A 14,731-nucleotide genomic window follows, 5' to 3' on the forward strand; every position below is an offset into this window, starting at 1 on the left:
TTGCAATTCATTAACTTACATTAAAGAAATACAGTATGTACTTTTTTAACTAAATGTTTCCATTGTTACTGCAATCTGAAATCAAACAGCGTAGCATTAAGACCTGAGACACATTCACTTTGTTACATCTTCAGCCCCCATGCTCATGTATGCAGCTTGTCAGTCATTGCACGTCATTAAGCCACAATCCACCCTGATCTGAGTAAGAACAGCATCTCACCAGCCTCTTTGCCAGTCTGAGTCCACAACTATGGCAAGAACGGCCTCTGGCACAAATGGAGGGAGTCGGACGGAGAGGAGACGCTGTCAGAACTTTTGCAACGATTTTTCTGAAATTTAAGTCTTGACCACAAAGGAGCAAAAGGTTTGAGAGGCCTTGTTGAAAAAGCACAAGTGTGAAAGTCTGTTTTTCGCTGCACCAAAAATATTAACTAATGATGTTAGGTCACACTTTACATGAAGTCCATGTAAGGGCCATAGATTCTTCTTATAGTACCTACATAATCAATTGGGAATTTCAATTGAATATGGCAAATTGTGAAACAATATGGGATGATAAGTTAATATTTCAGAAATGATCCATGATTATGATTATATATTAAGAACAGCCATGTACTTGAACTTCATGTGAAGTATGACTAAATACAAAGGGATTTAAAGTCAGTAAAGTGGTTATAGAAATAAGGGGGTGGTCATACCCCACTCAGTATAAAATTTGAAGTGAAAGCGCCACATGCTGCAGTACAACATGCAATGCTTTTCAATATACTATATTGTTGCATCACCAAAGGCAGTCCAGAAAAAAAAAGCCTGTCTTGCTTCTAGTTTAAAAACATGTTCTTTGTCTATCTCAGCGCATTTTGTCTGATTTGTCTGATTTGATTTCTTTGTTTCCCAACTATCTAAACCTCATTTCTGTTAGCGCTACAAAAATGACACTTGACAGAGACTTACATTTTCTAATTCAAGGTCATATTTGTGGCATTTGCCCACAGTTGTAGCGTGGCTAATTCAGTAGTTGATAATAATGATTTGTCTTTGTCTCTTCTTCGAGGTTTTTACCTATTCTGTACATAGCATTTTTTATTGCCCTTATTCTCCAAAAATTGCAATGCTCTGTAACCCTTCAAGAGACACTGTACTGCTAAAAAAAAAAAATTTAATATCAATATTATTTCTTTAGATGATATCCACAGATTGGAAAAATATATCTTGCCATTCAAAAATGTTAAATAGAATTATTTAATTTGGTTTTTATTAAATCCTGAATTTTAAAAATTTGATCATGAGTTGATTTTCATATTTATGTTTTAATAATTTCTGCTTTGTGTCTTATATGTATGTATAACATGAACTATAACTGATTGAGTCAAGCCTGATAAGTACGGACTGATCTTTATCTGATGTTACATGTTTAATTAGGGCAATGCAGATGGGCAAAATTCCTAACAACCTTGGCAAACATTGATTTTTCAAATGCTTTGTCATTCTGTTGCTGGTTTTATAATGCGCCAATACAATTTTGTACAATACTGTCTGCTGCAACAGAAGCAAAACGGAACAAGTACAAAGTCTAGACAAATACATATTCAAATGTCTCGGGCAATAAGAACCTTGATATCAGACAAACAGGGTTGAGGCCCTCCCGGAGAAATTGTTGTCTATGAACATTGCCCATCAAGTTGCAAGTTGTGTCAGTGCCATTAGAATGTCTGCATTTTGAGACAGAAACACAGCAAATGCTGGATAATGGGTGATACCTAGAAATTAAGGTTATTCTTTGATTTTGTTTTATCTTGACCACAAGAGTGGGGCCAGCCCTATAACAGTGAATGTTTGGCTAACTGACTGATAGAGTTGAGTGATCATAGTTCCACCATTGGTCAGCCGAATATCACCTGACTGAGTTGGAGCTTCCCCATTGGCATTTGCTTTTTCAAAATGAACGCAAACAGATTCTATAAGGGATACAAAATCAGGATTTTAGCAGTGCTGAGCAGCAGCTTAGATACTGTATGGGTTAGAAGTTAGCATGTACTCTTAATGGGCTGCGTTTTAGTCACTATTTCAAACTTGTTCCATTGTCTGACAACAGAAATATAAAAATATGTAAATGAGAACAGCTTTATTGGGAATTTCGCTGCATTATATTATTAATATGGTATATGCAAAACAGAGAAAAGGAGAGATGTAAACAGATAAAAGGTTAAAACCAGCTGCCAGGTAGAATTTAAATACAACGCAATGATGTCAGTGGTTAAATTCACTATATGTGGTCCAGCCATGTACTCAGTTTTGACCTAGTCTTGTTTTTCTTTGTGTGGTGAAGCAGCGAAGTAGTGTTTGAGCCTGCACATATCACACAGTATCAAATCATTATAGGCCAAATGTACTTTCTCCAAGTGAATTGAGCTCTGCCTACTCACCAAAAAAAAAAAAAAAAAAAATCATTGATATGACCCATTTCTAACTGTAAATTGAGCATATCTGTGTTTCTCTCTCTCCCTGCCTGTTACCGACTTACCTAACAAAAGGTTAGGCAAAGAGAAAACATCCCGTGAATACTTGTAATGAGCTTTAGACCTCATGTGCATTAGTGTGTGTGATACCTGTATCTCTCCTCCTCTAACTGGTGATGCTTGCTCCTTGCAGGGATTCAGTTTCGTCTCCCTACTTCCTGCAGTGTGGACCGCGCTCAGCCACCTCCAGGTACCAACGTCTGCACCTCTTCTCCTTTCCTCCATACTAGCTCTTATCTTTGCAAACTACATTTCAGTTGCAGTCATGCATCCATGGGTTGCAAAGGGGGTCCGGCTGGTTTTGCTGACAAAAAAAAGCACACAAAACAGTAACTAAAAGTAAATGTCTACCTGGGATACACATCAGCACAGTGACTTTGTTTCGATTTTTTTTTTTTTTACATTTAACCTTTTTCATACTGCTGAAAATGAGCTGCTTTAAAATCAAACATCCAAAATAGGCTTTGAAAAGTTAGCACAAGGGTCGTTTGCGATGGGACGGTGTTGTATTTTGTTAACGTTGGATAGTAACAGCAAGTTTTACTTTGCTGTATCGAATATATTGAAACGTCCATAAAGCTTACCATTTTCCATAAACCACCAGAGCAACACTTCTCTGTCCACCCCAATAAGGTCGGTATATATCAAACTCATAAGATAAAAAAAACAACTAAAATACACAGTTTCTGTCTGTCGCTGACGTTACGACGTTAGCTAACTGACGGTTAGCGCTGTAAACGGTGTGCTACATTTTTGGGTCGTTCCGGATTTCTAGCGGTTTCATGGCGAAAAATACGTTCTCATATTAAAACGTCCATACATACTAGTAAAACAACTCCAAAGGCACTTCTCTGTCCATTTCTAAGCTAGTTAGTTAGCAAACAACTTACTTTATCCAATGATGGCAGTAGCTTATCGGTAGCAGGTTGGAACCACCTGTTAGCGTTGTTTTGGTGCCTGCGAACGTTGATTGGCTTGACATTAGCCTGGAACGCCAGACGTAAAGACGTAACGTAACCGCGCAAGGGACCAGATCAAAGTACGGTAATCAGATCTACAGTGTGTAGCTTAATTATAACTTTAACAATTAATTGATTATCATTAGTCATAAATTAATTTCCTGACAATCGATTAGTCAGTTAGACTAATTATTTTTCTAGTGCCGTTATAAACCATTCTGACGAGACATGAGGAGCACATTGTTGATTCACCATGAGCGGTAATCAAGTTAGAAATGGCCACAGAAAATACTCAGGATGGATAGTCGGTGATGAGAGAGAGGGGAATACATGAAGAAGTGTAAGGTTGGTTAATTTTTGTTTTGATGAAGACGTATGTCCCTGCTTCAGAGCCTAAGGGTCCATACTGTAGCTATAGACCACAAATACTGCACTTTTAAGCAAAGCTGCAGCACAATTTTATAGTATGACATTCAGGTCCATTTAGTTTTGGCTGCACCCTGAGAGTGTGGGTCTGTTTACTGAACTGCACAGTGCACCAGTGCTAAGCCAAACAATCATATTCAAACACAGCCAGGCACAACTGACTACACAAAGGACATGATACTTCCCTGGACTAAAATAGCCAAACCTTAAACAAAGCCTGTAGCGCTTTAAAACATTCCCCTCAACTTGCCTTTTCTAGATCCTCTTAGTTATTGATTTATTGTGTTCAGTGGCTCCTCTTGTATGTTGAACATTATTTAGCATTTAGTTAAACTGTAGGTCTTATACGGAGGTGGGGAGAGTGGGAACATTTCAAGTTGGAAAAAAGCAAGAGTCAGACCTCTTACACAGAATGCAACAGGTCTTGTGTCTGCATGACAATATAGGTTATTGAGGCTATACTGTCAGTTGGATTTCCTCCCTCTTTTACATTTGAATTCCCCATATGATTTTTAAATGCCAGTGCAAAATCTTAAGTCTAGACAGAACAACTTGAACTTTGAGCGTGAGGAACTGATGCTGTTTACCACAGCATTTTAAGGCTTCAGATTGTTCCCTCATGGCTCTTAATCAGTCATACCACCTTAAGCGGCAATAATTGTTATGAAAATATGGCAACATAATTCTGGCAATATCTTGCCTGGAATCAGACATGTAGACAACACAAGTTTTGTCACTTGAACAGCACCTGAATCAATTATTACTTCACCTGTTATTGAAGTTTTGATTTAATTGAATTTTAATTTGATTCTTATTGGAAGTTCGAGACACTTAGTCCATGCCCGAAACTTGTGTCGGAGAAGATAAGACATCTGCAGAGGTTTTCTTTTTCAACTCAGTCAAATTTTTGTCACATAGTGCTCTGGTCTGAGTACACTTTAGTCTGAGATTAGTTCCAGTACATTTGCTGCAGAAAAATCACACCACTACTATGGATGTATTTTTGTGTTAGGACCGTTTGCACAACTTTCTGTTTAAGGTCTCAAATTCTGTGGTGGAAAAAGTATTCTGACCCTTTACTAAATATAAGCAGTAAAATGTAATTCTTTTATGGAAAGTAAAAGCACTTGTTCTGCAGGAAAATATCTTTTCCCAGTATTATATCATTATCTTTGTATTATTGGATTAGTTTTAGTTATGCATCAGTGTGTAAGCAGCATTTTATGTTGCAGCTGGTATAAGTAGCTGATTTTAAGTTTATATATTGTAGTAGATTAACCTATAGCAATGCATTCTATTTAGAAGCTTATATTTTGTAAATAATAACTTAATTTGCAAAGTAACTAGTAACTACTGCTGTTAAATAAATGTAGTGGTGTACAACATTTGTGCAACATTTCCTTCTGAAATGCAGAGAAATATAAATATAAAGAAGCATAAAATAAAAATGGTAACACTCAAACAGTATTGTTAAAGTCCACTAATGTATGGTACTTGAGTAAATGAAGTTAGCGACATTCAACCACTGCTCAAATCATCTTCAATAACGTTAAGACTTTGTGGTATACTATTCCTATTAAATTACTTTTTCCAGCACTTTTAGCAGTTTCAGTTTGAAGCTCTTAAAAAATAGTGATAATTGTCTAAGGATGTTGATATAAAAATGACATTGACGCATGTAAAAGTAGAGTCAAATAACAGTACCAGTGAATCCAGTATTGCCCAGATAGACTCTATAGTCTATAGGAGGACCTCTGGTGTTCACTCAATGTCATTGCAATATACTGTGATTTTTATTTTTTCCCCCAGAGTGAGATGGGCACTTCTCTCAGAAGCCTATTATGTGGTGATAGGACAGCCCAGGAGGAGTCAGCATGTTAAATGTCTTCACTACACAACATTAAGTTAAGCAAGTAATGGTGTGATTATGCCCAGCTTGTAATTGTATGCATATAAGGCAACAAATGTGTCCCAAAATGTCAGTCCATTTAGGCAAGCATAAAGTATATGAATGAAGTGCAGAGGAACTGTGTAGTGCTGACTCACCTTACAGTCTGATGATAGTCTAATTTAGAGTATTTATCATCAGTCACAATCATTACTTCTGCAAAGCAAGTTATGTGACTGCTCAATTGTTTGTTACCAACTTAGTGCACATTCACAGTCTGAAGACAATGAATGAAAACCCTATGACATTTTCTCTGGCAGCCCACATTTACAGTTCAGAAAAAATACGTCTCTTGACTGATTGGTTGTAAACAGTATTTTCTGCGCACATTCATGTCGTCAAGGGGAGAGACCCTGTTATTTGCAGCCCTACAGTACATGGCACCAAGAGAAATTCAAACTTCACTGTGACATTTCCATCGGTCACATTAGCATTTCCTCATCATTCAGGTGGTCTGTACATGCCACCATGACAGATAATAGAAGATAATATACTTTAGCAGTTTGAGTAGGTAACATCTACTGTAACTGATACTTGATATTGATTGTATGGTGGAATGCTGGTTTCCAGTTAATGTGAACAATGTGGGGTGTGCAGTCAGGCAAAGTCAGACAGCAGGAGAACTGCAGGACACACACATACCAGAGTACATAGATGCAGACACTTATCACTCAGTTTAGAAACATTTTCAGTTTAGAAACTAAGTCAAATGGGTAGAAATCTATAAAAATAGAATGTGTGACGTTGCGTACTGCCTGAGTCACTGTGCTCTTTTCATTCTGGTATCCACCCACTGTGTCTTGCAGAACTGCAGCCCCTTCAAGTTGGAAGGAAGTCAAGTCTGTGACTGGATTTAGCTTAACAGACTTCCATGCGGTTTCTTATTTCTTATTGCATTTATTACCTGTAATCCAAAGTGGTTTCTCAATGTGTGTGTGTGTGTGTGTGTGTGTGTGTGTGTGTGTGTGTGTGTGTGTGTGTGTGTGTGTGTGTGTGTGTGTTTGACTAAACAGTATATGTTTGGGTAGACAAAGCCGGCAGTATTGCTGTATTAAGTAATATATTCAGTATGCTGAATATTTGATATATGAATCATGGATGGGAAATGAATAGGAGACATCATAAATGGATGACTAAATGACTTGGCGAGAAGCACTGTAGGGATGAATGACTGAATGCTCGTAAGGGACATTATATACTTGTGAGGAAAGTTTTAACCATGATTCACAGTCTCATTCTGCTGTGTTTCTTTTTACTTTAAGGAGAGAGTTTAATTTTTATTCAGCATAAAAAAATCCAAACAAGAAAAACAATATTGTAGTTGTTTCTAAGGTTATTCGGAAAAAAGTCTGATGGTGGAAACTTACTTTCTTTATTGCGATATATTTCCATTTACAAATAAATTCAACCAGGCTTGATTCCCTTAACTAGTTTGAATTGACAAGTAGCATGAAATCATCTCTTGTACAGGTTCTGCTCACAAGTCCTTCCATAATTTAGGAGCTTTGATAACTTTTCATAATTTAATAGGCTTTAAAATCTGACATTAAGGTGTATTTTTCAGTGAGTTATTCACCTATGAATTTACTAGAATATTTTCCATTATCTAAACAATGTTAAACTATTTTGAAAATTTGTATGACAAACAACTACATGTTAATCAGTGTTTTATCAAAGCTTTGCAAAAAAAAAAAAAAAAGCAAGTAAAGTTGGTACATGTCCAATTCTGCTGTGAGGTCCATCTGGATGGATTACCATCAAATTTTCATTTGCATTTGAAAGAGCAAATCTTTCCCATAATCCTTCATTGCACTTCCGCAGTCAAACCAGACGTTACAAAGCTGCTGTTGCTTTTCAGCGTATACTGACATTTCCCTCGCTTTAGGTGCTCTAATGCCTAATCTCTCATCATGCTACGACACTCTTCTATCACACACTGTGTGATACAGGGCTACTGCAGCACTTGGCCCTTGTCAGCTTTTGGCCACATTTTTTTCATTCTCATGTTTTATTTTATCCTCTACCCTTGTCTTGCCTTGTCCTCGTCCTCTCATCCTGCTTGTGCTATCCAGCGGTATCATATCCTCCCAGTTACAAGAAGACTCCACCTCCTGTGCCCCCGCGCACCACCACCAAGCCTCTTATCTCTGTGACAGCCCAGAGCAGTACAGAGTCCACCCAAGATGCCTACCAGGAGGGCAGGCATCCACGGGGCGGTCTGTGGACCACGGACAGCCTCGGCCGTCCCATTTACAGCTCCACAGACAGCCTGGACAGCACCAAGGCGGTCACCATGGCCATGGAGTCAGCAGCAGGCAAGAGGCATGCATCTTTGGGCAGCCACACCTCCGTCCAGACATGCGACAAAGCAGTGCTGGTGTCCAAGGCAGAGGAGTACCTCAAAACCCCACGTTCCTCTATTGGGATACAGGTAACAACATAAGTGAGAGTGTTACTCACTGCTGCTCTCTTTCCACTCACCACCCAGCCTTCATACTAATTACACCAACCTCCTGTCTTCTTCTGTCTGGTGCTGGCAGCTGAAAGGATAATACTCTTGTTCTCATTTTGATATTCACATTGTTAATATGTAAGAGAGCTGTCCAGTAGAATCCAGAGTATATATATACATTTTAATCAACCTCTTTCTCAGATTAAATCGAAGGCAACTGGACTTGTATTTGTCTGTGGAAGACGTTTCGCCTCTTATCCAAGCGGCTTCATAAGAGGCGAAACGTCTTCCACAGACAAATACAAGTCCAGTTGCCTTCGATTTAATCTGAGAAAGAGATAACTATGACCTGGACGAATGAGAACTTACACAGACATTTTAATCAACCAAACACAATTGGATTGCAGATGTCACTATGGATCACTCTGGATGAAAAACAAAAACAAAAACCAGTGGATTATCAAATGACAAGAGGACTAGGTTTTATTATGGAAAACTTACAGACTTCAAAATGTTGAACAGGCAATAAAACTACAAGTGTGCAAATTAGTTAATATTGTCATTTTTAAAATGCTACCAATTCCCAAATGCACCAAACTATGTCGAAGTACAAGTCTTGTTGACCTTTAGACATGTCAGGATGTACATTCACCTGGAGAGGACTCATTCAGAGGCACCAGCAGTGAGGAGTAATATAGCAATCTCTCTTCCTCTCTCTGATGCAGGTTGTGATTTTTGTGCTTTCTCACTGCCAGCTTATACTACCCCCCCATCACATTACCACTCATACCTGAACAAAGAGCTCCACCACAGGATAAAGAAGCAGTCTGTTCTGTGAGCTCACTGTCTGACTAACTCGGGTTTTTCTAGCCTCTCCTGAAGCCAAGTGTCCTCAGTAGTTAGCCCCAACTTTGGAGATAGCTGCCTGTGCGGACCATGTTGTTCCTGCGGGCAATCCCGAGCAGTGTCCAAGAAAATGACACTGTGCCAGCAGTGAAACAGAAATCCACCCTAGGTGATAATTCTATTGCAAATTTTGTCGTACCCCCAAATGAACAATTTCACTTGTACCAAAATCCTTGATACAGTCGATCTTACTGTGGTCCTCAGTGCCATCTAACCAACTGAAAACAATGCAGCTGTCCATTTGAGTCTCCAGTTCAAAACCTTGGAAAACACAGAATTCTATCCCATGTATTGTGCTATATGGTTATTACAGACTGGTCTTGTCTCTGATTCATGCATACTGTAAGTGCTGGTTTCTTACCTATTGGTTTACCAACACCTTCACCTTCAGCAGAGTGGGGAGTGTCAATTCATTCCTGACTGCCAGACTCTCTTATGGTCCTTAGCAGTTGTAGGTATGAGCAAGACTATAAAAGGTCTCGATCTCTCAAATGAGCTATTATGTGACTTTTGAACAGACATTTTCAGTTGTTGGTTTGCAAAGAGTAGATTTTTGGATATGTTAAGAGCCCCTTTCAAAACCAGTACTCCCACTTACCAACTCGTTGCTGGCTGAAAGACAAAAATAGAAGCTTGAATTCTGTGTGATAAGTGAAAAATTAAACTCAAACTAAGCAACATGTAACACACTTCTAAATGTCAAGCTGCCCTTTTGAATTTCAGTTATGTGTTTTTCTGTTGTGAATGATGATGATTTGAAAGTGTTCTGTTATGTGTATTTGCCAGGTGGAAACTGTGACAGATTCTGAGACTGAAAGTAAAGGCCTTCCTCAGTTCCATTCGATAGGAATCCAGGTGGAGGATCAAAAGCGGTATGTCGCACAGACACAGCAAGTTCTTCTTTGTTCTCAAGTAAGTATATTTACATTTCATCACTGTCCTTATTAGGCATGGGCGGTTCAAACGCTCAAACAGTGTGACCACTGCAGTGCAAGCAGACATGGAGCTGGAGGGCTTTCCCTCCATGGAGGACAAGGGCCTGCAGTTCGGTGGCGCCTTTGGTCGCCATTCTGAGCCCAGCACGCCCACGCAGTATGGGGCCATCCGTACGGTGCGCACACAGGGCCTGTTCAGTTACAGGGAGGACTACCGGCCCTCCAGTGGGCCTTCCAGCCCACAGCCTGAACCCTGGCTGGTCGAGCCCAGCCTGGAGAGCACTGAAACAGGCCGCGTGTCCCCTCTTCGCAGGGATGGCAGCTGGTTTATGCAGCTCCTTCACAATGAAACCAAGCGATTGGAGGGATGGTGCAAAGAGATGGAGAGAGAGGCAGAGGAACATGACCTGTCGGAGGAGAGTGAGTGTCCTGAGGGAAACTACATTCTTGTCAAAGCAAGGGCTGCATTTGTTGTATTAGGTCAATGCTTTTATGATATGTATTCTATCATATAGGTATAGATTAGTTATACAGTATAGCCGAAGAACATTCACAGTATTAGCTGTAGCATGTTGAGTATGAAAACACTGAATCGTGATGGGCATTTTGTGACCAGATTGGATCCTTGCTCAACATGTTCAACCTTTGCCAAGCTGGCAGTGGTAAAACCAGAATCTCTCTCTTTCTCTGTCACTTTTTCACTGTCCCTCTCTCTCTTTCTGTGCACGTGTGTTTGTGTCCACCAGTCCTAGGAAAAATCCGGAGTGCAGTGGGAAGTGCTCAGCTACTCATGTCTCAAAAGTTTCAGCAGTTTTACTGGCTATGTCAGCAGAATCTGGTGAGTACTGCATGTTTTTGTGAACAAGACCACTGTATCGACCTACATGCTGCTATTATGTTACACATACAAACACAAAAGATGGGGGGTAAACTTGTTGATGATCTTCTCTTTCTGTGAGCTCTGACTAGGTGCTCGGCCTGACGCTGCACTTGTGCACTTTCCAGAAATAGACCACAGAGATCGATAGTGAAGCAGTCCCTCTGCTGCTATTGACCCCGCAGTAAACGAAAGGGGAATTCCAATAGGAAACAGCACCTGTATTGAGGCTATCCATTAATGCTCCGAGGCAGCGGTTTGAATGGGATCTCAGAGTTTGAATAATGGACTGCCTCACTGTCTCACTGTTTAGTCCTCATGTCACGTCGACTGGAAACTCATACCTTTTCTAATGCTAACTATCCACAGAGTCAGCATATATTAGAAGATGGTGGTGTCATAAGTGGGAATGTTTCTGCAGATACAGTAGAGAGAGACGGTGACAGAGACAGGCAGGCACTTAATCACACCTCTCTAAAGCGTAGCTAATTTTTTAAATGAAATGCAAAACCTTGTGGAGGTGGTTGAAATCTGCCTGCCCTCTCACTGCCTTGTGTTGTTATATATATATATATATATATATATATATTTTTTTTTTTGTGCGTTTATGTGTGTGTGTCTTAACTCAGTGCGTTGCTCTCTTTTGGATGGATTTGGGCTGCACACTCTCCTTCTCTCTCCGTAGATAATGGGATGATGAATTAAGTCTAACATTGGTAGTGACAAGCCTTAGATTGCCCTGAGCCCTCAGACATGTCTGAATGAGAGAACGACTCGGTCTCCCTGCTGGACGGAGGAGGAACTGCACGATGCTCTGAATGTGCTTTGAAGTTTGACTTGATAGAATTTTCCATGGTTTGGACTCACACTCATGCTTTGTTTGCAGTCAGAGATAATGAGCACATGGCTGTATGGAGCTGCCTGATTTTGTGAGTTGTCATTTGCACCACAGAAATACTGCAACTCTGAGGACTAGATTTTTGTCATTTAAATTTCATAGAATAGTGATCATTTTGCAAATTAACATTACAGTACAATTCAAATTTTGTACACACTCGTTGGACCAGAAAGAAAAATCTGAAGAGTGCACACACACTATATATGATGCCTGATTTGAGGTAATGACCACTGGTGAATAGCTTGTCTCTTTCCCTCTCTGACAATATTCTCCACTGCATGAGGCCATAAACTGACCTTTGATAATCATTAATCATTGTTGTTGCTACAGCACACAATGGACCACACTGGCTGCTAAAAAAGGATGCCACTAAAGGCAGTTAAAGGAGGTGCCCAGGAACTGTCAGTTGAGGTTATGAACCAATGTTGGTGCTGTACTGCCACACTGTGGTGGGAAGGGTGTTGTTCACACGCAGAGTCTATGATATAGTCGTTGCCCCCCCCCCCCCCGAGTTATTTACATAACGTTTTGACATCTTGCTTGTTTTTTTAAATCTAAGTTTAGTATGATACAGATGGTATAAGTTCCAGAACAGGTAGCCTGTGTCTAAAGCTATTTAAGTTTGTTTACATCTGTAATCAGTGTTCAGTTATCCTGCACGTAACTAACACTTTACTTAAAATGCAAAATAAAAACCTCATTACATGTTGTACTCCACCGTCTCTTCAGGACCCCAGTGCCATGCCCAGACCCACATCTCAGGACCTGGCTGGATTCTGGGACCTCTTGCAGCTTTCCATCGATGACGTCACTGCCAAGTTTGATGAGCTGCAGCAGATCAAGAGCAACCAGTGGCAGCTGGTGGAGAGCCCAGAGAAGAAGGTAAAGCCGGTAGCTGTTTTCACCAGGGATCCACGCTCTCATAGTAATTAGTCTTAATGGACTCTAGATGAACTTGCTCGGTTACCGACAACATTTGTGTTTCTGTTTTAGGCTTGTGCCCAGCAGGAGGTTAATCATTCTTATCATAACACTGCAGGAACAAGCAGCATTAGTTTAGCTTAGAAATCTAAAGGCATCGTCTAATAAGTTTATTTTCCCATTAAAACCATCAGGTGTCTCTCCAGAATAATGTTATCATCACTCATCATCTGATTCATATTGTCATGCATAGTAGCTCGCCTCGTTTTCACCAGCATTCAGTCCAGCTGTCCTCGAATGTTAATGAAAATTCATACAAACTGTATGATTTTGAGATTCCCTATTGTCAGACCATATAACAGGTGAACAAAAGAAATACTATTATTTTTTGTACAGCATTTAAACGCCTACAACACTTTGCATTCAGTTTTTCCACTATCATGATATTTCCAGTTGCAATTTATGGACTTTGCTTCATGCAGAGAACTTGTTAGGTCTCTACATACACGTTAATAAAAGCAGGATAGCTTAGGCACTTTTTTCTTATTGACAGTTTTCCTCCAATATATGTGACTTGTAGGGTATGCAACACTGCTTTTACAACAGTACAGTAGTAGTGATATTTATCCTGAAGCAAGTATTTTGAATGTTATAACAAGACAACAAATATCAAGGTAAGTGAATTGTCAGTAGATTAAAGGAGCTATTTGTAAGTTTTGCTAATGCTACATAGCCAATGTTAGCAATAACAGCTGTTTACTTACCAGTCAAGAAGAGTTCAGCATCAAACTTCATTCCTTTGTTTGCCAAGAGCTGTCTAAACACAACCCCGGTGTTAACTCATGTCTTCTGTCATACTGAAGTTAGCATGCTAACCAGCTAGCCCTGGATCGTCTTGTCCATTTCCGATTGTGACTCACTGCAGTAAATGCAACATTTTGCCGGAGCACTTGTCAAGCGAAAATCACCACAACCTGCTCCTGGCAAGAAACCACGTTCAGCAGCAGAGAAAAATTACAAACAGCCTCTTAAATAGAGACTATGTTTTGAAGAGTAGGCTATGTTTTTCTTTTAAAGCTGTAAACATGGTTTTTTATAGCGTTTGAACGAAGGAATTGGCAGCTGCATGTGAAAGAGTATGTCACAGTACACTGGACAGGATTCATAAACATGGTTAGCTTATTGCTAGATGGCGATTTAAAAATATCAATGAAAATAAAAGATATTAAACTGTTAAAGATGAAAAGCCATTTGGTTAAATCGCTTGTACCCAACAGCTGAAATGAAAGCACATTGGTCAGAGCAGTGCTTGTAGATGAGGGAGGAGCATTTGTAAGAAGCACATTTAGATGGTAATGTGTTTTTAGAGATAGACGAGATCCTTCAGGGCACTTGGATAATTATCTTCATGCTACAGTTGTAGTTGTAAGGGAGTTATTTACCTCCAGCAGTTAATGGACACATTGCAAGCTCCATGAAGCTGAGTCCTAACAGTGACACAGATGCTCTGTATTGGGCTTATCTCCTTCAAGGCAGGCACCATTTTACTCTATCACCAGCTTGCAAAGCAATCAGAAGAGCTTGCCTTGCATTCAAAAGTTATTGACTATCAGTCTGTTCAACTTTGTAGGTCAAAAGGATGAAATTCTAGTGCCGTCATAGGTTAATGTGATTTTCAAACAAGCTTTGCATGGGTAATGTTCTGGCTACATAATCAATAAGGACTGTTTATATAGTGTTTCTTATTGTCTTTTGTTTTAGCATAAACTGCCCTTGGATCAGATGAGGCAGATTTTGTTTGTGTTTTGTTTTCTGCTATAGTGTCTCAGTAGTAGCAAGAATGCTGATGATGAACTCTCATATTGTGGTGGTGAAAATAATTTTCTGTCC

General features: G+C 39.7%; 1 protein-coding gene and 1 long non-coding RNA gene across 5 annotated transcripts in view; one reads left to right on the forward strand and one right to left on the reverse strand.

Annotated features, from left to right (window-relative positions):
* The window catches only part of LOC130187560 (uncharacterized), a 69,545-nt gene extending 66,072 nt beyond the window's left edge, over nt 1-3,473 (reverse strand). The window contains exons 1-2 of one of the 2 annotated variants that reach the window (XR_008830475.1): nt 3,410-3,473; nt 2,610-2,823 (exon numbers count right to left, since the gene is read on the reverse strand). This is a non-coding gene — a long non-coding RNA (uncharacterized LOC130187560). Of the gene's footprint in view, nt 1-2,609; nt 2,824-3,103; nt 3,309-3,409 lie in introns of those variants that run through there. The other variant, XR_008830474.1, reaches the window with a different exon arrangement.
* Nucleotides 1-14,731, forward strand: part of LOC130187558 (disks large-associated protein 2-like) — a 95,110-nt gene that overhangs the window by 70,981 nt on the left and 9,398 nt on the right. For all 3 annotated transcript variants that reach the window (XM_056405262.1, XM_056405264.1, XM_056405265.1), the window contains 6 exons: nt 2,653-2,709; nt 7,925-8,283; nt 9,997-10,082; nt 10,159-10,565; nt 10,892-10,983; nt 12,650-12,802. In XM_056405262.1, coding sequence (XP_056261237.1) covers nt 2,653-2,709; nt 7,925-8,283; nt 9,997-10,082; nt 10,159-10,565; nt 10,892-10,983; nt 12,650-12,802 — 1,154 coding nt within the window. The remainder of the gene's footprint in view (nt 1-2,652; nt 2,710-7,924; nt 8,284-9,996; nt 10,083-10,158; nt 10,566-10,891; nt 10,984-12,649; nt 12,803-14,731) is intronic.

The sequence above is a fragment of the Seriola aureovittata genome, chromosome 19 (genome assembly GCF_021018895.1).
Source record: "Seriola aureovittata isolate HTS-2021-v1 ecotype China chromosome 19, ASM2101889v1, whole genome shotgun sequence".
NCBI classification, from domain to species: Eukaryota; Metazoa; Chordata; class Actinopteri; order Carangiformes; family Carangidae; genus Seriola; species Seriola aureovittata.